General features: G+C 38.7%; 1 protein-coding gene across 3 annotated transcripts in view; it reads left to right on the top strand.

The window, feature by feature from the left end:
• PDGFD (platelet derived growth factor D) overlaps positions 1 to 22,306 on the top strand; it is a 134,671-nt gene extending 112,365 nt beyond the window's left edge. For all 3 annotated transcript variants that reach the window (XM_008500466.2, XM_030469434.1, XM_008500467.2), the window contains 2 exons: positions 9,848 to 10,062; positions 20,817 to 22,306. In XM_008500466.2, coding sequence (XP_008498688.1) covers positions 9,848 to 10,062; positions 20,817 to 20,951 — 350 coding nt within the window. In that variant the 3' untranslated portion in view covers positions 20,952 to 22,306. The remainder of the gene's footprint in view (positions 1 to 9,847; positions 10,063 to 20,816) is intronic.
• The last annotated feature ends 1,048 nt before the right edge of the window (positions 22,307 to 23,354 follow it).

Below are 23,354 nucleotides of genomic sequence, written 5' to 3' on the forward strand. Positions count from 1 at the left end.
TTGCTGAATACCAATTCTGATAACAATGATCTGGATGAGAGGATCAAATTCACCCTCAGTAAGTTTTCAGACAACATTAAATTGGGTAGCAGTGTTGATCTGCTTGAGGGTAAGAAGGTCTTTGCAGAGGGACCGAGACAGGATGGATTGCTGGCTCAAAGCCAATTGTATAAGGTTCAACAAGGCCAAGTCCAGGTCCTGTATTTGGGTCACAATAATCCCAAGGAACACTGCAGGCTAGAGGAAGAGTGGCTGGAAAGCTGCTCAGAGGAAAGGACTTGGAGATCTTGAGCAACAGTCAGATGAATATGAGGCAACAGTGTGCCCAGGTGGTCCAGAAGATCAAGAGCATCCTGGCTTGTATCAGGAATAGTATGGCCAGCAGGAGAAGAGAAATGATCATCCACATGTTCTTGACACTGGTGAGACCACACCTTTCTCCTGGAGCAAGTCCAGAGAAGGGCAATAAAACTGGTGAAGGGTCTGGAGAACAAGTCCTATAAGGAGTGTCTGAGAGAACTGGGGTAGTTTAGTTTGCAGAAGATGAGGCTGAGGGGAGATCTCATCACTGTCCACAACTCCCTAAAATGAGGTTGTAGTGCGGTTGGGTGGGGTGTTCTCATTACTTCTCACTAAGTAACATAGTCACACACATTCTCACTAAGTAACAAGCAGAAGAAAAAGAGGAAATAGTCTCAAGTTGCACCAGGGGAGGTTTAGATCAGATATCAGAAGAAATATCTTCACTGAAAGGATAGTTAAATATTAATTTAAATATTTCTTCATTTGGCAGTCAATAATCTATGAAGATAAAGATCTGTGACAAGGAAATAAGAAGTATTTTAGTATAATTGAAACTCAGAACTACAGAAGAGATTAAGTGGAAGGGCAGCTCAGGAGCTATCTACTCCATCTCCCCTACTCAAGGCAGAGTTACAATATACACATATATAGATCAGTCCTTCCATGAATAACTCCTGCAATAACCTTAAAGAGGAGAAGTATGTTGATTAAATCCATAAGTATGATAACCCAATTCCATCTACAGAATCTGATCTCACACCTCTACAACACTGAGGTAACTCTACTGAGTTAAATGAATTTTTTTTCTATTTACACTATTGGAGTGAATTATTGGCATCAAGTGTGACTCACTTATAACCACATGAAGTTCCAGTAGAAGTTAGCTACAGAATTGCAGTGATACTCAGACTGGCAGAAAAAGACAGGAAAGAAATGCATTCACATTTTCAAATGTGAGGCCTTTCTATAAGTTGTACACCACCTCCATCAAAATATGACAAGCAGATATTTCAAATAACCTTTGCAGCAGTTGTAAATATACTTCAAAAAATGTGCTAGCCTTTTTGGCATTTTAGAAGCTGAAAGTACAAATATTCAGCCTTAAGCCTATCCTACTCAAGAAAAAACAAAGCAGATGATACCAAATAAAGTATATCCTTTAAAATACTTTCTTTTGCATTGCTACAGTATGTTGTAGTTGGCCTCAATGTCATAGTAATTTGCCTACTGAAAATATGAAGCATTGCTGAAAGAATATCACTGACTATTGGATTACTTAATACTGTTCCTAGTAAGGAAGAGCACAGGTAGATATAAAAAAGAAAACATCCATAGTATTCAGCTAGATTTAACTTATAAACAAATAGGTTTCTGTTATTTTAGAGTCATAAGGAGGAATCAGACTTGTTTGAAGATAACATCTTCATCCTACAATTTAAATTTTTCAAAGCATTAATGTGTCTGTTTGATAATATTAGAAGAGCTCCTTAGAGATACTGCTGTAAACAGTTCCAACTATCAATTAAATATTATTTAACTTTTCCCACACGCTCATATGCATTTATCTTTTTCTAGTCACTCTGAATTTTTACAGCCCACTGAAAAAAGCTTCAGAATTTAAAAATGACCTCTGCCTGTGAAATGGCTTGTGTACAAATGAACAGAGAAAGTATAAAGAAAAAGTCCACTGTTTCTCATCATAGAAGTAGATCCAAATGTCTAGGGGATGGTACATCCACTAGATGAAAGAGGTCATCTTTAAACAGAAATTGAGTACTTTTTCACAAATAAGCCTAGGAAGCAGCAACACATGTAGATAGATACATTTTGGTAATTAACAAGACTACACATGCCTCTGAGCTTCTTTTTGTTTATTTTGGAAATAGTATGCAAAAAGCCTTTGGCTATCAGAAGAAATTAGCCAGGTGGGACATTCTTGCAATAACATCTGCCTGCAATGACAGCTTTACAAGTTAAATAATAAAATACTTGCAGGCATAGCCACCTTGCTCTGTAGAAGGGGAGTCGTGACACAGGCCTGCAAGTCTCCATAGAATGTTTCTGCTGCCCATATCCAAAGAGATCAGGAAAGTTTTGTCATGTCCTTAACAGTGTTTTTTTATTTATCACTTTTTACAGTGGTCAAGAAAAAAATTACAATTTTAACTTGGGAATGTAATTTTTCTGGAGTTTGCAAACAGTGGCAAATAAATTACTGTGAATATTAATGTACTCTTTCTTTAAAGGTTCTATGATGGCTGCCAGGAAATGTCATTGCACCAGACAAGGAGTGCAGGCATCACAAATGCTGAATGCTCACTCATTCACAGCAAATGTGAATATTACAAGTTGATGGAATACCTTCTCAACTAGCTTCTAATTTAAAGCATTCCTGTGCTTAAAAAGCAGAATATTTCTTCCACTCTTCTTCAGTTGAGAACCAAGTTACCTGTTGCATGCAAACCACACTCATTCATTCACAATCTAATTCAGATCTAGACCCATACATTTCCCTCTCTGTGACAGATGAGATTCTCCCTCATGCTTTATGTGATAATAATGTCAGTCACTGCAGTGAAATCTTTTCTTATTAAATCCTTTTTGCAGCATATTTTTCATCACTGGAATAAGCTGTTCTATTCCATTGATTTCAATGATGCTATGTCCATTTATGACACTGATAGTTTGTCCTGCTTTTGCTACTTGACCCATACCACAGCTGATAATTGGTTTGTCAGTCTATAATAGGCCTATATATTGTGAACCTTCATGCGGATAGTTATAAACCTGCTGAAATTTTGATCTCTCTTTGCTCTAAAATAATAGCAGCTGTACTGAGAAGGTTTGTCTTGGCATTTTAGTTTTGTAGTAAATCCAGATTGAGGCATCTTCTGCTCAGCTCCCACGAGAAAGACTTGGACAGCTCCCAAAGTTTTCAGGTATATTTAACAGAGTGTATTGTGGTATCATTAAGCATGTGTAGTGGAACAGTGAAAACCATCAACCATATGTGTTGAAGGCTAAAAGCATTCAGTACAGAGAAGAATAATTTCATCAGTGTCATTTAGGTGCTTTGTAATATGTGGCTGTACGGTACTGCATTTTCCAACTCAAGTTCAACCAAGTTCAGTTAACTCCAGCACTGTTTGGGATGCCTTTGACTGCCTGTACAGTACCTCTATCTGACAAAGCCCTGACACACACCTTTATGCTGGTAGAGCACAACTACTGGGAAAAGGGTTCCATACATTCATAGGTCTCTCAGAAATTCCATGCTCTGTAAGAGGAATTTTTTCATAGCCAAGAGTCAAAATTAAAATAGCAACACAACAACCTTTGTTATAAACTGTAAGCCACACATGAAAGCAGGTGAGGATCAAACTAGAACTGAGCTCTAGATCCCATTTGACATACAATACTCCAATCACATTGCAGTTGTGTCCCTTGGTGATGCACAAAATATGAACAGGAGCAAACTGACACATGCAGGCCCCTTTTATGAGTACATCTCTTCAGCTGCCAAAAAGAGCAGAAGAGGTAGAAATTTTAGCAGAAGTGGCACTGATTTGCAGGAGGCCTAAGGAGATGTAGATTTATGGTTGGCATCCAGGGGAGGGTGGTCATTGTCTGTTCCCTGTATAATGTGGGCAAGTTCCTTCAGTGAAAGTTAGGTATTTGAGCATCTTTGAGGATCAAAACTCTATAATCTCTCACATGATTCTTTACATGGCCTGTCATCAACATAATCTTATTCTGAGTGTCATGCTGAAATCTAGCTGCAAACATCTTCATCACCTTCATAACAGACCAAAATCAGATTTTTAAATCTTCTCTCTCCGTATGGGTAGTGATGTCAATACCTGCTGCAGTTTAGGCACAGCTGTTAGCAACCAGGCTTCAGCTCACTAACACACACATCCCCCACCCTATTGGATGCAGGGGTAGAAAATCCAGCAAAAAGCTCATTAATTGAGACAAGAGTAGGGAGGGTTCGCTCACAAAGCTAACTCAACTCAGGGAAAAAAAATCCATCTTATTTATCATTAATGAAATCAAAACTGGTCAAAGAGAAAACAAAATCAGATTTCCCCCCCCACCATTCTCTTCTTCCCAGGTCCAAATTACTTCACTTCCAAGTTCTCACCCTCCACACAAGGGGAAGAGGGAATGGGGTTTACAGTCAGTTCACCACACACTGTTTCTGCTGCTTCTTCCTCCTTGTTGTAGAGGACTCCTCACAGCTTTTCCACACTCCAGTGTCAGGTCCCTCTCATGGAAGAGAATCTTTCACGAACCCCCCAACATCAATCCCTCCCACAAGCTTCAGTGATTAGTTTTTCTTTAGAGATTGCTGAAATGTCCCTTGTTGCAACTTGTGCTTTTTGCCCTTTGTATTTTCACTGTGCACATTTGAGATAAGACTAGCTCCACCCTCTCTGTATCCCCTTGTAGATACCTGGAGAACATTATTAGAGTGTCCTTTAGTCTTCTTTCTAGACCAAACAAATCTGGTTCCCTCAGCCTCTCTGTAGCAGTTCTGGACCAGAACCTTAACCATAATCATCACCCTTCCTGAACTTCTGGTTCATTTATCTTTCTCTTCTGATGGTGGGGACTCAAACTGGGACATCATACTCCAGACACAGGTTCATGAAACTGAATGAATGTCTGTAAACGTGCTGCCACATCGTTCATAGTGCAGCTCAGTGCGCAGCCTCTGTTACTGCAAGGCAAACAGCTGACTTGTGTTCAACCTGCTGTCTACCAGAATGCCCAGGCTTTTCCTGCAAAGCTTCTGCTTAGCTAGCCTGTCTCCATTCTGGACTGATCCATGAGGTTATTTCATGTTAGGTGCAGGAATTTCCACTTGTCATCACTGAACCTTATAAGGTTTTTGCCAGCACATTTCTCCAGCCTGCTGATGTCCCTCTGAAAAGCAGTCCTGAAAACACATGGTCATATTTCTCTAATGTCATGTCACTGACAGACTTGCTAAAGATTCACATTATTCCATTGTTCTGATCAGTAGTGAAGATCTTCTGTAGTATTTACCCCAGCACTACCCTATGGAGAACACTGCTAGTAACTAGCCACCAGTTGTATTTAGAATTGCTGAGCATTTTGCTCAAGTCCCTTGGACCTTCTGCTTATCTACTGAATTTGCAGTCCACCTATCCCATTATATTTCAGAATTTTGGCTGCAAGGATGCTATGGATCACTGTCAAAAATCAGCAGGTGTCTCTGCTTCTTTCACCTCATCCAATATGACAGCTGTCTCATCACAGCAGACTCTCAGGTTGGTCCGTCACTGTTTGCCCTTGGTCATTCTATTCTGGCTCTCCCCAGTCACCTTCTTGTCTTTCATGTGCCTGGACATTGTTTCCAGGGGGATTTACCCCTTAATTTTACCATGGGCTAAGATTAGACTGACTGGTCTTCACTGGCCTGAGTTCTTGCATTGCTTGTTGATGGCCTTCACATGTGGTGCAGGAATACTGTGGCAAAGTGACTTCCAGCTTGTACACCTAAGCTCTGGTCTGTGGATGATGCATGAATAGAAAGTGTAAAATGTTCAGATGTGACAATGGTAGGGACAGGTATGAATTTGGAACAGATAAAGTGTTAAAAGAAACCCTAACAGACTGCATGTCTTCTTACAATTATTCAAAGACTACCAGCACAGGTTTTCTATCCAGTCTTTAAGGCTGTCTGTTCTGAACATGATATTATGGTATTAGCTGCAGTCCCTGATTTCAGTGCTTACCTCTGATTAAAATCAATGTTCCAAGGTAAGCACATGCAATAGTGCTATGTGAAATGAGAATGGACTAAAGCATAGGACTTAAGGTGGAAAAGAGGGTAAACACTGTACCCTGAGTATCCAGCTTAATGCTCTAGTGCACCTTTCTATGTCTGCCTTGCCTTTAAGTTGAATCTCTGATGAAGACATTCTGTAATGCTTTGAAGTTATTTGCATCCAGTCTACAGAACCTTTTAGTTCTAGTTTTAAATTAAGGACTCCAGTGGTTTCGGTCCTTGATAAGTAAAGCTGCAGGATTTCACACCAATCACACCAAGGCTTAGTTACATTTTAGTCACAGCAGTGGGGTGATGCATGAAACTGACTGTACTGTAAAATCTCATTGTTACATGGATGAGGAAATGGATGGGGTCCAGACAGTAACACAATCCCAAAACAGGTAAAAATGCATATCTAAACTCTCAGCAGAAAGAGTTGTTCAGAGAAAAATGTGTCTTTTTTTAAGGGGCTTCAAACCATGGTCTAAAGATAATTAGGTAGTGGGTGCTGTTCTTGGGTGTCAGTGTGATGCTACAGTGTATGCTGTTCAAAGAGGACATTGCATGCTCACTTCATGCTCACTGAGACTGAATTTCTGTAGAGCAAAGTCAAAAAGAGTGAAGGTGTTTGCCTCCAGATTATTTTTTGTGAAGAATGGCTTTTTATCTCACTTTTTTTAGTCTTCTCTGCTTGAAGTTATTTATTTTCATTATTTCAGCAGCACTAAATTAAGACCTTTCTGCTATTGCATGTTTCCATTTGAACCTGAACTGATAGCTGAGATGGCAAAGAGCAGAAAATTCACATCTTAGCTGATAACTCTGGGATGTGGGGTCCCAAAAAGTGCTAATAAGTCAGGATCAAAATGCCTTCAGCATAACAAATAGAATACATGCAAATTTCCATTCTGAAATTTTTCCATAGGTTTTTCAAATACATATGATTAATCATAGAAAAATACACTAAATAAAGTATGTTTTGCTGCTGGGTAGTTCCAGAATTCCCAAAGAATGTATCCAGATATAATTTTGAGCCCTCATTGAAGACAGCTGATTCCTTCATCCTGCATAGAGAAAAAAATTATCCTAATTATCTGGATATTCCCTCCTATATTTTGAGTATGGACTCAGCTGTACTCTAAGAAACCCTGCAAAGACTTCTGAAAGTCATAAAACTGGACTTTTGAAGGCTAGTGAGCAAAGCCTTCCCTCCAGTTAAAGACCTTTGCCAGGTCACCCCTTACCATTTAAATCAAGCAGCTTAAGTACTGCAGCTAATATGTGTATCACTGTGATGGATATAATGTTTTCTGCAGGAAAGGCCCCCCCACCCTGGTCCTTTAAATTCTGGTGCTTTCCCTCTCTGCATGTCTTGTTGCAGACTCATTTCTCTGCTGATAGTAGAGCCATGATAATAAGTATCAGCTCAATGCAGGAAGGAGGACTGTTGAGCCTGTGGGAAAATTTCATCTGTGATAGAGCAGATTTTGTTCAGTCCCACAGACATCTCCTGCACACAGATGTCAGTTCTTGTGACCTGGGTCTGAGCCCTCTTTAATGACCAGTTTGTTACTGGAAGCCTTTTTTCCTATGTTACATCAGCTGAACTAGGGCTGAAATAAGCCTCTGAATATTTTATCCTAACTGTGCAGTGATGCAACATCAGCAAATGCCATACTAGTCCACAGCCAGCCTGTCCCTTTAGGAGCCTATATCAGGCTCCTGCTCACATCCACAGCCATTGCCTTTGATTGCTGCAGTACCAGAGTGAGGATGATTCAGGATTTGCCCTTAAGAAACTTCATTAATCATGAAAGCAGAATATTGATGCCCTCTTCTTCCATTGGTTAATTTTTTCCTTCACATCAATTGATTGAAATGTATAGTAGCCAGATAACATCTTTTTTTTTATCATTAAGCAAAGATGATGGCAAAGGTCCTGATGGGAACATTTAGAGGAGTGGGAAACACTTCCCCACAAGAAGAATTAGCCTGAGAGCTTGCAATGAGAAGGGGTGGCTTTGGAGCATGACAGCTGAGAAGAGAATATCATCTGTTAAAACAAAGAAATCAATATTCTCTGGACTTCTAAGACCTGGCTGTGGACATTCTGAGTGTATTTTTCTCCCAGTGCATGAGTATAGCAGCAGCCTTATTGATTTTGTGCTAATATCAGGAGGATGATCTATACCTCTTTTGGAGAGATGCTAGCTCTCTGGAGAGAACCACTGAGATTTCACGGTGAGATGTATCACAATTGCTATAAAATTGCAATTTATCTGCTAAATTCCCATTGACTGAGATAACACCTTGCCAGAAAAGTGAAGCTGCTATGATTTTCTATAATAGCACTCATGACATTTACGTACCCTTGCCTCTTGCATATCTGCCTAGTGAATAGCTCCAGTCCAGAATGTAAAGGTACATGATATTTACAAATCACAGCTTTTTCCACAATTTACTTTGAGTTGCTGACAAGGACTGAGTCACAGAAGTCTCTTTGCTGGAGGGTTTGTGGTAAAGCACAAGCATAGGTGCACTCAGAAGGTGGTATTGAGCTATTAAGCATGCCCATTAAAATCTGATATGTTCAAAAAATGCTACACTGTTATCTCTGTTCTCATTTGAGCTGTTCCTGTTTTCCTATTGATCTTTCTACCAGCAAATATTGTTTGTTGTGGTAACTCCAGGATCACGTCCTCCACTCCTGGATGAATTACTGAGCTTTTGAACACTTAGTTGGTGTATAGAGCCCTAAGGAAAAGAAGAAGGCAGAAGGAGGGGGAGGGAATGAAATAGAAAACTTCTATAGAAATAAAACATTAATTTTATTAATTTTGTCTGTGTTACAATTGTGGTAAATGTATTTATAGAAGAAGTTTTTTGTTCTGGTTTAGATTTACAAGCTAAAGTTAGAAACAGCACTTAAGCTCACACTTGATAGTCTGTAAGTTATTTTTATGGTCAGCTTTACTACTTGTTTCCATGATACATCTCACAGACATATCAGGTATTTAAACAGCAACCAAATACTGGCATTCAATGAAGCTCACTCGTTTTAATTGTATTTATATGTATGCCTATTACAGTAGCATTTACTAGCTTAAAGTAATACAGCTTAAATTGATTTCTCCATCTGAAAGAGAGTTATTTAGACTATGTCCATAAACAATAGAGACAGGGAACTTGAGAAAGCAAGTTATGCCACCTGCCCAAATGCCCTTGGAAGTAAGGGATCGATCATTCTGCAAGGATGTTTCTCTATTGACCTCAGGAAGAGTCTTGTTTAAAGTGTTTGCCTTTTGTATGCCTGCAGTTAGGCAAAAGGAGTTGTGCCATAACAACAAAGAGCTGAGCATCTAAGTAAGCCAGGTAAATGCAGAGGAGGGAAGAGAGTAGCAGAGAAGGAATCTCTTACCCAAGGATCCCATAGATCAATGACAAAGGAAATAAAATGTTTTCAGCATTCAGATCAATATTTTACTGCAAGCCTTCCTCTCAGCTTTATAGGCAGTGTGAGCTCTGCTATGGGAGTCAGTGGGAGCAGACTGAGAGCCTGGATGGCCCTTTGTAATGATTTAAAATTGCTGGGTTTATGTTTATCTCTTCAAAAGTCACTACTACTTTTCAAATATTTTTCAAGCAGTGTCATATCACTTTGTGCTATTGACTGCCTGGTCAGTGGTATAAACCAGAGGAATGTCCCATTGAAACCTTACTAATGAAACTTCTTTTACATTTCAGTTGACCTGGACAGGTTGAATGACGATGTGAAACGTTACAGCTGCACTCCAAGAAACTATTCTGTCAACCTAAGAGAGGAACTGAGGCTGACAAATGTGGTTTTCTTCCCCCGCTGCCTCCTTGTCCAGCGCTGTGGGGGAAACTGTGGCTGTGGGACTTCAAACTGGAAATCCTGCACATGCATGTCAGGGAAAACAGTGAAAAAGTATCATGAGGTATTTTCACTCTTTTTCTTTTATATAATACTTCTTTCGAGTATTTACTGCCTATCTGGGTCCTGAAGGCTTTTCTCAGAGTCATATTTGCTGCTTATATTGATTGTCATGTTATATTGATCACGCTATATCATTTTATATTATCATTATGCTATGGTGTGTTATGTAATCATTACAATACCATCTTGGATCTGCAGTTTGGAAATTGATGAGCAAAAATCACTACCTGCAGTGAAGTGTCACAAGCAGAGATGCTATCATTTCATGGAGTGTTTAAGTGAATGTCCCCTAGGGTCACTCTTCCTGAGGTGAAGGATCTGCTTAGACTTCTGGGCAGGTTCAGGTGGCCTTAGAATGGAGCCTAGACTTAGATAATGGTATTGGTCTTTCTGTCTGTGCTAGATATCAGCTTGGTACCTTGTGGAGTGGCATTCATACATTTCACTTCAGAAAGACACACACCAATGTAGCCAACCTGCAGAGATGCCTGATTTTAAAGAAGTTTAATATTAATGTCTTTAATGCCATAACATCACCCAACAATTTGCATTTGGAAGTGGTAAAAGAGCAGAGTGAAAGGTTCTATACGTGTTAGAAAGGGGTGTTACAATGTAGTGATGAATAAGTTAATTAGAAAAAGTTAGAGAGGACTTCTGCCACCTTTCTGTGTGGATGCTGCCACAGCATCATATTGAATTTTGTTGCAAGAATAAGAATTACGTTGAACTGCTTTTTCCTAGCAGAGAACTGATAAAATATGAATGTAGATACCACCAGAAATATTCTTCTCAGTAACACAGAGAACTGTGTTCCTTGAGATTTTTGACTGCACTTCCTCTTTTAAACTTATGACCATGCTTGGAAATTATAATTAAGTCACCTGTAAACTCTCTTCCCTTTGAGATTTATTACTTGTAGGAAGCAGTTGCACCTTTTTTACTTTTCAGCAATTTTTTAGGAATGCAAACTTTTTCCATAAGAACAAAATTCATTGTATTTATTTCAATCTCTTCACAACACATTAGAGAGGAAATAATCAAGAAAAGAGCTTTTTTTATTCTTGCCACTAAATCAGTATTTTCAGAGCAGTCATGAACAGTGTTCACTGAGCATATCTAGGAAGATTACTTGGTATTATCCTTTCAGTTGTTTGAAAGTAGGTAGCTGCATGCCATACTAACATAATTTCTGACACACATCTCTTATAAGAGCTATTTACCACTAGCTTAAGTCTCAAGTGGAAATGAGTTTTATGGACTGGATCTGGATGTGATGTGAGCTTATATCAGGAAGTCATTAACTTGGAAGACTGTAAGTCTGCAACAGCAGAAGGCCCTTGAAGGCCAGACCTTTGCCTCAGTGTGAGCTGTGTGTTTACTGTTTTCCAAGGTAGGAGATTTTTTTTTCCACAATTAACTGCAGAATGCAGCATACTCCACATCAGCTAGGACTAGAGAATAGTTAATATTTAATCTAATTTTAAACAAGAGGCAGAGAATGACCCTGGTAATTACAGAGCGGAAAGCCTTATCTCAATGGTAGAAAAGTTAATTGGAAAAAAAATTAATTGGTATAAAACACCTAGATGACTGTGAGCTGATAAAATCAACTTGGAATGCCTTATGTATGAATAAATATTTATACAGCACCATAACATTGTACAAGAATGCTAAAAGACCTGTCAGCTCCTTCAGAGAGTGAACAGTCAGCCAGACAAGATGAGACAAGGATTGACGCCGGTTAAGAGATAAAGAGCAAAAAGGTGGAAGAGATGAGAAGTTTTCTGCATAGAAAGAGGCTATCTGTGGGTTCCTTCATCACATGGATTGTTATTTAATGTATGATCAGCCTGGAGGAGGTGAATGGAGAGGTGGTAAAAAGAACTGGCACAGGTTAGCATATTTTAACAGCAAAGAAAGGGATTTCAGAAGGCTTGTGTAAATATTATAAATGCATTTAGAAAAGCAAGAAGATGAGTAATCTCAACTATTTATTCATATAGGTGTGTGAAGTGAGGAGGGAGAAACGAGCGTTGGAAGTATTCATGTTGAGTACTGAATCACCATGAAGAGTTTCAGGAAAACAGTTATTTAGTGCAGTGATGATAGGAAGAAAACAGATTACAGTCTTCAGCAGGAATAGAGGAGAACACTTAATAAAACACCAAACATTATGGCCTAGATAAATTGTTGGGTTATATTGGGTTTTGGCCATTGGTGCTTAGAAAGACAGGAGCAGAGAACATATATAGAAGTAGAACACTAATATCAACAGAGATACAGGAGAAGTTACACATCAAAAACATTTGAAAGGAAAGTGGCTCAAAAATTCTGTATAATTTCCTTTAGAAAAAAGTGGGAATAAGAGAGGACACAGTGAAAGTTAGAAAACAGTGACTTGTACCTAAAGGAAGATTAGGTAAATAATCTTTCCCTTAAGGAAAGTATAAGAGAGAGTTTGAAAGGGAGTTTATTTAAAATTATAAAAAGGTATTAAATTTTTTTGCATTGTAAATCTGTATGAAGTTTCAACATTTACATATGTGCTGCATATGTAAATGCATTTACATGAGTGCTGCATAATTCAGAAGGGCTTGGAATGATCTATGAGTGAAATATAAACTAAAGGATCCTGGGTAATATCTGTATCAGAACCTATGACAACTATTGACAATAGCTAGGAAAATATTCTGATTGATGAACATGTTATCAAGGATTTAGTTTTTATCAGCTGTTTGGAAGCATATAGTACTAGGACACCAGGAAAATCACACTAACCAGGTATTGGTCAGAACCAGGATATCACTACCTATGACCACCCCAAATTAATCACTATATTCAGGAACCTTGATGTTCACACTAATACAACACTGCTAAATAATTTCAGTAGACCTTTATTCTCTGAAACTTGTATGAATTCAAGACAGACTTTCAGTTTTAACATTAAATAGCTTTTATGAGTTTAAATTTAAACTCAGTCACTCAGGGATGAATTAACAGCCTAGAAATTTAGCCAAGTGGCTCCCATTAATATGAGTGGAATTAATGTAGATAAATTCACATATGACATACAAAAAAGATGTGTCCATTAATTTAGTCCAAAATGTTTGCCACTTTAGTGTTATTATTAGCACACACAGATAATCAGTTTTATTCTTTATTCTCCTTCAACACTTAACTCTAGTTTTATTCAAATGCCTGGCAATAAAGGTACAGGAGTAGGGCTTCTCAACATACCATATTTTTCAAGGCCAATTTGAAACCCCCTAACATTAACCAAGAAGCATTTATTGCATAAGAAAAGACTGAACTTCACATTTTATGAATCCTAAGCACTGTTAATTTAGTTAAATATCTCTGCCCTCTGCTGCAGAATAATGTAGGCCAGATTCAAACACAAATCTCAATTACTTTGATTTGCTTGCAAAAGGCATCAGAAAGAAGTATAACTCAGTGGAGCAAAGATGTTTGTAACAGCTGAAACTGAATCCTGCAGACTTCAGATGGCTTCTCTTGCCAAGTTGATTTTAGCCAACTGCTGTCATGGAGCTTCATCTCCTGAGCTCCTGGACCCACCTGAGCTTCTTCTCTGGTACATGGATATGCTTTGCCTCAACAGTAAAAAGATAACTGGAAATAATTTAAATGTTGTCTGGGATTTCTGAGATACCCAGTATTTCTGGGTGAGAAAGAAAATTTTCCAGAAGAAAATTTTCCTTCCAGGCAGGAAGATTTTCCAGAAGTGATAGGCTCCTTGTTGGCTCTGTAGACAGCGCCCTGCAGTGCCAGAGTAGCTGCATGACGGCATCTGTGGAGACACTGATACCCAGAGCATTTGTTGAGAGAGAGGCTTCTAATACAGAGACATTTCAAGGTTATCTTCTCCTTATGCTCTTAATGGCTTTTAGTTTCCCCTTAGTTCCTATTCAAAGCCTCACACTGCACTCATCACCCAGCAATCCCTCCTAGTATCACAGGACTAATAGCTGTCACGTGTAGCCTTTAATTTCCCCAAGCTCTGAGTGCTGCTCCAGTTCCCTGAACAGACTGAACAGCTCTTTCCTATCACATCCAATTGTAAGAAGTAATGCAAAAGCAGGGAAAATGAGAAAATGAGAATGCCACGGTAAGGGGTATCTTTTTCTTTAATGCCCTGGGAAGTGCTAATAATGAGATCTTAGGTCTTTTTTGTAATCTGGCAGTTGGCCATAGCTTTACCAAAATACTCAGCAGTTTCCAGAAGTAAATGGATTCATAACTTGAGTAAACAGATAGTTTTACGGGTTTGTTTGCAGGAGTCTTGTCATGCTCTGTGGTTTTTCCATGGATTTCTGAGTTTGCTTGAGACAGGGCTCATAGACAAATACTCATGACTTACCACGCAGTGTCACGAACCCTGCAAATCAAACAGGCCACATGCTGGCTGTGTCTCAAAACGTCTCTCAGGCACAGTCTATCATAAGTGATACTGAATTATGTCACAGAAAAAGGCTGAGCAATACACAGAAATGGATGCAGCACACCTTAATCAAATGCTCATGTCTACTGCTGCCTAAGATGCTAAAGGGGAGTTGGAGTGACAGTGTCTTTCCCATTGCAGTGCATTTTTTTGGAAAAGCTTGGAGCTACTCTGAAAGAGCAGGGGGAAGGGGGGATGTCTCTAAACCTGGAGATCACCCAGCCCAGAGGAGTGGAAGTGTGGGAGAACTTAGGCCAGAGCTCAGTTCAGCTCAGGCTGCAGCTGTGCCATTCACCCAGCATACACACAACTCAGAAAAACAAGAAATCAGTTTCCCCATCTCATTGCTCTAACTGATGAGATGTGAAATGAGTTTCCATGAGGAATAAATGCTCCTAAGGTAGCAACCAGAATTTGTCAGAGTGTGTAAACCTCCACAAACACAGTGCTGAGCAACACAGCTAAAAGGCACATAAGAAGAAAAGTGGTGAAAGCTGGTTGCATCTTTTACCTACCTAGTTATCTCCCCTGTAAAGACTGATGCATTTCTCAATGTCTATATGGTGCTTCTTTCCCCCCCTACACATTTTCATCCTCCCCTTTTTGAAGTGCTATGCCTCCATTCAAGTTTCATATTGACTAGAGCTTATATGGTGCCTTTATTTAACATACACACAATTAAGTCTCAACAAGGTTTAAATTAGTGTTAAGGTGGCTACTTCACAATAACTTTCTGTCCTGAGAGGTACCAGGCAACTCTGAGAACCTATACAATACTAAGTCTTGGATACTAGGGCTTTAAAACAGCTTTAATTCACCAAACATTGTAAAGGGAAAACCAGACAGTAACGAATAATAAGGGGGAGAAAAGGAGAACAGGGGAGAAAATAAAGAGATGACATTGGTCTACAGTAAGACAGAGGAATTCTTGCAGTAAAATTAAGAAATATAGCTAAAATCTAACTAATACAATTTTGTGTGGTTTGTTTCTGGGTTTTTTTAATTTGCTTTTTTCAAAGATACAAGGAGCAAGCTGTAAGGAGGAACTGGAAAGAGTGCACAGTAGTTCCTCTCCTGTCTTTACACAGGGAAACAGTAGATAACTGGAAAAAAAATTATACAAATGCTGTCAATACATCGAAAGAAAGGGGTTAAAAAAAGCTATCATCATCAAACCAGTGTGAAAGGAGTATGGTCTGATTGTTGTATGTCCTCACATTGATAGTACATGTATAAAGCAGATGAAAGGTTGTTATGGTAATAAAGGTACAGAATTTACCTGGCAAAGGAGTTAATGCATAGAAGTATTATACAAGAAGCAGCAATGGAATTTATTTGGAATACAAATTCAAGGAAAAAGAATGAGTCAGAAATGACTGCTGTGTCACAGGGTGAGTAGAGAGAGGACAGAAGTGCAGCGAAAGAATAAAGTTCATTATTTACTAGATGAAAATGAAAGTTCTTGGGTTGGTATCTGGAAGTTAAGCAAGCAAGACATCCTGTGATACAAGTCTGTGAAGAAAAGCAATTTGGGAATGGAGAACATCTGTATCTGGTCAGTGAAAAAGCAATAACTGGAGCCACAGTTCATGACAAGATTACCAAACCTGAGGGTCTTGTTGATGACCTGTATGGGAAAGCTTCATAGCTTTAGTGACTGTTTCAGATGCCTGAGTTTTAAGCCAATTTTTTTTCCTATGTCTGCTGTGTTAAAACCAAGTGTTTCTTGTTCATATAAAGACAAAAATAGAACAAATAATCCCATTTACATTTAATAACCTCTTAGACTGAATGCTACCACTGATCATCAAAATAACTCTTTTTTTCTTGTTCCTGGTATCCTGTAATTATGTCTCGTAAAAAAGAATATAGCTTTGGGTTTGTGTCATTCTTTAGGCTATGTTTCTGCTAGAATAAAGGTCCTTATGCTAAATTGTGAACCACATTCCCATAATGCTTTGTTTCTTATGCTCCAAGCACAGCTAAACTGAGTTTGGATTAGACAAATTCCAAAAATTGCGGAGTAAGATTTTTCATCCATATCAGAACTTGGATCTATGCTGAATGTTTTGCACTTTTGATGCTTCCTTTTTCATGAATCTCGGACAGATATAATTTGTTTTGCATGCTAGAATGATTATATTTTAAAATCCTGCTAGGCAACATTATCTAATATCCTACTCTCTAAAATTAAGTTCTGTGAAGTACAAATTTCGCTATCTAAAGTAGCAACCAGAGTTGCTCTCCATCCCCTGTCACTGGAATATGAAGCTTACCAGGTATTTGGTAAGCTATAGTCTTAAACCTATGGTCTTCTTTAAGCTAATCAGAAAATTTTTAAAAGAGCTGATTTTTGAGTAAGGCTTTGGATTTCTCTTTGTGTTTAAACTACTGGCCAAGAAGTCAATCCAGAACTTATTGTTCCTAATAAATAAAGTAAGAGATGATAAGTAGAAAAGTCCTCTTACAGGTCTGCTGAGGTTACAGAGGCTTCTGGGCCATCAGCCCTGACCTCCTTTACTCCACAAGCCACTGGAGAGCACCCCGCTGCCTCCAAAGCAAGACCCAAACTTTGTACCAAAGACCTTTGCCATTTCCTGGTGTCCTCAAACAGACTGGAAACCCCTTGGTTCCCTGGAGGGCTCTCCAGGTGATGAGGTGGCCTAATTCCAGTTTGAGTTTTTAATGAATTTGGCTTTCAGATACTATTTTTTGTGATGGATTTGCTCTCTCATTTAAAGAGTCCTTCAGAGGCTGGAATCCAAATTCAATGCACAGTTAATGAGGAAGATTCCTGGCAGGGAAACAAATGTGCATTTTCTTTATACTTCCTTCTCCACTGCCCCTGGAGGAGAATTTTGCAGTGGCCACAGTCACCTTACCTTGAAACCTCTCAGATGCTCAGGCAGGCTACAAAGTAAAATACCATTCAGCACGCACAAGAAATGCTACAGGGCCCTGATACTCTTTCTTTTTATTACCTGTAAACACCAAGTCCAGCTCAGAAACTAAGTCTTTTGTTTGCTTTTTTTAATTGCATAATAAACTTGGTGTTTGATGAGGGGGATAAGGGTGTAGTGAGGCACTGATCTGAACAGCTGAGGCACCATATTTTGGTAGTGTGACAGACATTGCTCCTTTAATTTGAAACTACAAGGTTATTCTTTTTCACCCACACAAAACAAACCCTTTGAGCATTCCAGACCTTTCTCACATCCATATTTTCTTAAAACTACTGATCCCAACAAAAAAGGAGCAATAAAGGTTCCTGAAAAAAATTTCTTTGAACTATTTTCATTAATTCAGTAGTTTCTCACCTATAAGGACTTGATCAGGTGGTGGATAAACAGCTGCTAATTTTCAGAATAAAGGTTTTTCTTTCAACTACTGTGGTCACCAGAAATGACCTTAGTGTCAGATTCTTTTCAGTTCCCTTCTACTTGGCTGAAACTAAAACTATTAGATGGAAGCTAGACGAAGAGCTTTAACATCAGTTCTGTGATCAGCTATTAAAGCAGTCCCATTTCAGCTGTGTTCAAACACTGCTTTCCTGTCTTGTCTGGGGAAGTGCCTACCAATTCGTTTTTCTACTCTTATCAGCAAAGCCCATATACTCTGCTCATGTTTCTTAATATAAAACACAGATCCCCAAGCTGTCAGAAGGTCTGTTAGCCTAAATACAGCCCACATCTTCGCTCTCATCCCCTTGCATGCTTTCATTTACTCTCAGTTGAGAAAAGCAGATCTTCCTACCCATGATCTTGTAGTGTCAATCACATGAATTTGTTAGATTTTGATGAAAGGCTTCTTTAAATAAAGAATTTTAGCATGAGTTCAGCGTCAGCAGCTGTATTTGATTTTAAAAGTGTGCTTTCTTGAAAAAGGATCTTGGAAGATGCAGCTTATTTTAAGCTCTGTAATAATCACAGCAACCTGACTGAGTTCTGTTCTTCTGTGTCTTTGATGACCATGTGGTACAGTGAATGGTCCTTGTGTCCATCTTTTCATTTCTTGCATCTATTGAGGCAGTCAATACTTGAAATTTGGTAGCTTTAAAAAAAAAAATACAAAATCTCTCTGCATTTTTAACAAGGAAAAGAGAAAATAACGTCCCAACATGTTAAAGCAACGTCTATACCTTTCTTAGGCACAGTCCTTCCTCTCAGTATTACAAAGTTAAACAAATTTTACCACAAAATAGTAGACTGTTCAGTGTTTATCACTTTTGTTGTGTCCCATAGCCTTCCTACCCTCCATGCATTAATGGCAGAGAATGAACTGTTAAACCTAATCCATAATTAAACTTCGGCATGTCACTCACTCTTCCTTTTTTAACTTCCTAATTCTGTTGACATTGCTAATTTTGTTGATCTGGTATGCAGCCCCTCTTCTTCCTGAGACTTATCCCAATTCTAGCATGGTGCTGCCATGTCAAAGTACAGAAAGTACTTTGTAAAAAAACCAGAATTATTAATTGATTAACATTATGATCTGTTAGTTAGAGGGCCTGTTACTCAAGGCAGAAGTGTGAGTGTTTTTATGGTTGATACACTAAAGATGGTTTGATTTCACATCCCACTTGACTAGCAATTTTGGAAGGTCATAGACAAGACAGACTTCTCTCCATCTTTTGAACAAGCAACACAAAGCAAGCTGATCTAGAAGTCTCTTGGCCAAGGTAGCATGAGGCCCAACAGCCCACCAGGAGGTGAGATGTGTTAACTCTAGCATGGTGTCTGCACTCAAGTGCTTGAGGCTGCAGAGAACCTGCCCACCTGCCTCTCTCCAGCTGTGGAGCTGCAGCCTTGCTTTCTCCATGTCCTGCTCCTCAACAGTTATTAGATTATTTCAAAAGGAAAATGTAATGACCATGTAATGCCACCGGTAGTTTTTCTACTAATGTGTTTCAGAGCCTTGAGCAAAGCAGTTTCAGATTCTCCATTTACAGAAGTCTTATAATGATGTGTATTCCTATGCGAAGTGCTCTAGGTGGCCCTGCTCTGGCAGGGGGGGTTGGACTAGATGATCTTTCGAGGTCCCTTCCAACCCCAAGGATTCTATGATTCTATGATCACTGTGTGAGATGTGCTGTGATATTTGGGCAGAAAAATGCTGTAGAAGAGTTGAAGTGTTCTTAGTCTTAACTCATTAGTTGCACCTAATTCAAACTAGTATTTGAGTTTCAGGACAGAAATTAGAAATTAATCACTCTTGTTAAACTATTGTATGCCCATCAACAGTAAAATAATGACATAAACCAGGATTTCCTCTCCTCAACTGGCACCACCAGACTGATAGGGGATGAGCTCTGAAACAGCAGCTCAGTGTCCAATGGTGGGCTTGCAAACTACCATCCTCCTCAGCTTTTTCCAGACCATGGTTTATGTACTTAAACTTTCACAGATGTGTGAAAGTGTATGTGTATGTGTATGTGTATGTGTATGTGTATGTGTATGTTTTCCACATACTCTAAGACCATTTTCAGGGAATCATAGATTCATATAAAAATATAGGGTGTAAGGCAGCTCTGAGAGTCATCTAGTCCAATCTCTTTGCAACTTGTGTTCATTGCCTCTTTTTCATCTTCTTTATAACCTATAACCCTCAGGAGTTTCAGGGTAATCCTGCCTAAATAAATTTTTTTTCAGAAGCCTCTTGTATGATATATATTTTCCTGAGAAAGAATTTTTTGTTGTTGTTGTTTGGTTTACATTACTCATGGTAAATTCTTAAATTATTTTTATTGGGGCAGAGATCTTAAAGATAGTCCAACAAAAGAGATATTCCAGAGAAGCTAAATGGGATCTGACACATGTTTTGCACAAGCTCCCTTCATCTCCTTCTGCCTCCCACAGGGTTTTCTTTTTTGGACCAATTCTAACAATATATACTTCACAAATTTCATTTTCATTTAAAAATGTTCCATGTTCTTTAGAGCAGAAATATTATACAAGTGAGAGAAGGGACAGAATAGTTCAAATATTTATGGTACTGCAAGGACAAGCCAAAAGAAACATACTTGATAATTCACATGCAAAGGAACAACTCTGGACATGGTTAGGGAACTGCATGATATAAGGACACCTGATGTAGGAAATAATCCAATCTGTCAAAGCTCCAGGACAAACAGTACAGCAGGATGTCACAGAGTAGAAAAAAAAAAGCTGGAATTAAACCAAAAATGTGTTCAAATTAATGCTGGTCAGGGCCATTAAGGGCTGTTGGTGCCCTCAGGACCCCAACACCTTATCTGTAATAGTTTTTTCTAATCAATGCATTTCTGTTTATCCTCTCAGGTGCTGAAATTCATCCCTGAGGCTGGGCATCCCAGGAGAAAAGGAAGAACCAGGAACAACATGGCCTTAATAGATATACAGCTGGATCACCATGAGCGTTGTGATTGTGTCTGCAGTTCAAGACCACCCCGATAAAAAAGAGATGGAAAAAAAGAAAGAAGAAATAAAGAAACAGAGAAAGGGAAGAAAAGAAAATTTAAAAAAATCAAGATCCACTGATTTCAGCTTACTGGGTGTTTACTCTTAAGCAGAATTTTTCTGAGGACCTTTACTTATTAATAATTTGAATTTTGCTACTAGCCTGCCTTTGCAATAAGCAAAAATGTTTGCTCAGCATAGCTATGCTGATTAGTGCCATGGCAGCTAAACAGGTATATCGCAGTTTTATGTATCAGCATCCAAGAATATGGGATTATGGTTATCTTTAGCTAGATCCTGAGGACTGAGATTTTTCAGAGCTCACTTAGAGTGAGCTTTGGGCACAGTGCCCACTGCAGTGTAACAGCAGTTGTGTAGGTATTTTTCATAGCTGGCAATCAAATAGTGTTGTGTTTCTCACTCACCAGTTCCTGTACCTAAGTTCTGCTGCCATTTCTACGTTTTCAGCCCTCCTAACAGTCAGTAGGGTTCAGTGGGTATAAATGAAGAAAGAATTTGAGCCTATATGAGTGTAAAATGGTTTGTCCTGCTCTGAGAGGGAACTTCCCAGCATTCCATGTCAACAGAGTGAGATACAAGGAGAAAAACCCATCACTACCTGAAATAACTCATTAGTAAAGTAAAATATTATTGATTTTTCTTGAGCAAATTGAATGCTAAAATGAGTAGATGTGTTGCATAAACTGGGACACCGGTGATGGTCAAGGAGTGTGGGAGCTTAAACTTTTGCCATGGTTACTCCACAGGAGCCATCTCCAGGCACTTTTGGAAGAGGGGGCTCCTGCCAGCTCCCCAGACAAATCCCTGTTGGTTGGGGCTGATTCTGGTCTCTAATTACCTAGACTGGCCTCCTGCCCCTTGCCCAGAGCTCCCCACAGTTGCCCAGGAGGAGCTTCCTCTGCATGAACAGGGAGAGACAGCATCCCCCTTGGTATCCTTGCTGCTGTTTGGGGAGTGTCAGGTTCCCTGTGCAGGCAATGAAGATAAGGCACTTGTTTGTTGAAAATATTGATTTGTTTTACAGTTTCATTACTGAGAAACAAAAATGTGCTTGAGATTTAATTATCACTATTTGGTTTTGGGCTTGGTGGGTTTTTTGTTTTAAATATGGATTATTATAACTTTGTCATATATGCATTAATCTTAGTTATCTGAGGTTAGTTGTCTCATTTCAGCTCTGTATTACCATGGTTAAGCTGTTGACAGTGAATTTCATTTGACTGTGTTTTGCTGAAGCATATTAACCCATTAAGCAATGTCTGTGTGTCATGGAAAATGTGCATCATTTATTAACTTCAGAAAAATATCATTGAACAACACCAAGCACTTTAAAAGCTACAGAACAGCTTTCTATGCCTTTTAAAATATTATAAAAGTGCTCTAGCTGAAAAAGAAAAAAAAAATTCCTTCCAAACTAGCTTTAAAGATTTTAAAATGCTGCTTCAAAAGTGTAAAATACAGGCAGATTCAAATATGACAGAGAATTGGAGTTTTGATCATGAATGTAACATAGGGAATGGTGCAGCATGTTTAATGGCTGAGGTTTTATATTTAATAGCAGACATTGATTAATCTTGTTTGTGTTGTCTTTCGTGGTTTTGTCTCCCTGAAAGAGTGAGGTAGGTTGACAATAGTGTGTTTATAATTATATATAATTATATATATAGCCATGTGCTATAATACAATATTGAGGGCCTTCAAGACAGTATGTTTTAGTAATATAGTTTTGTTACAAAAGTGCCATTATGTTCTGACTTACTTTTTATCAGCTCAAGTATTTTTTAAGTGCTCTTTTATAATTTTAGCAAAACGTTAATGAATCATCCCTTAGAAATGTTGTTACTTTTGTTCCTGTACTTTAACCTCTGAGATTCAAAAAGTGTGGAGGGTTTATTATTTATATTAATTTTTCCTCTCTGGCTCCAAAATGTCTATTTAAAATTGCTCCTGAATGCTGACTTGGGAAGTGATTCATCATTTTTAATGCAATTCACATTAAAAGAATAGCACTGTAACAAAAGATTGCCAGCTTCATTTCATAGTTCAGGACTGCTGGACTTCTTAAAGATGACTTCATTTTTTTTCTGTCTCTATTTTAACAACAAGATTGACCCAGCACTTATATTATTTTTAGCTTCTTTTGGATGAAAATTGTGTGCAAGACTTTAGCAGTACTAATTGTTTTTTAGACAGTGCACTCCAGTGTATAATCCTAAGTGAATTATGCCCAAATTATGCCTAAGCACTCTGGCCTCATAGTTAGCACTGGCTTTGAGAAACATCATTTTATGGCTTTGTGCTTCAAGTTGTCTTTTAATTCCCACCACCCAGAGGAAATGGTGCAGCAGGAATCCACTGCATGTGGCATCTCCCCCCCAC

Source organism: Calypte anna, chromosome 1 (genome assembly GCF_003957555.1).
Source record: "Calypte anna isolate BGI_N300 chromosome 1, bCalAnn1_v1.p, whole genome shotgun sequence".
In the NCBI taxonomy this organism is placed as follows: domain Eukaryota; kingdom Metazoa; phylum Chordata; class Aves; order Apodiformes; family Trochilidae; genus Calypte; species Calypte anna.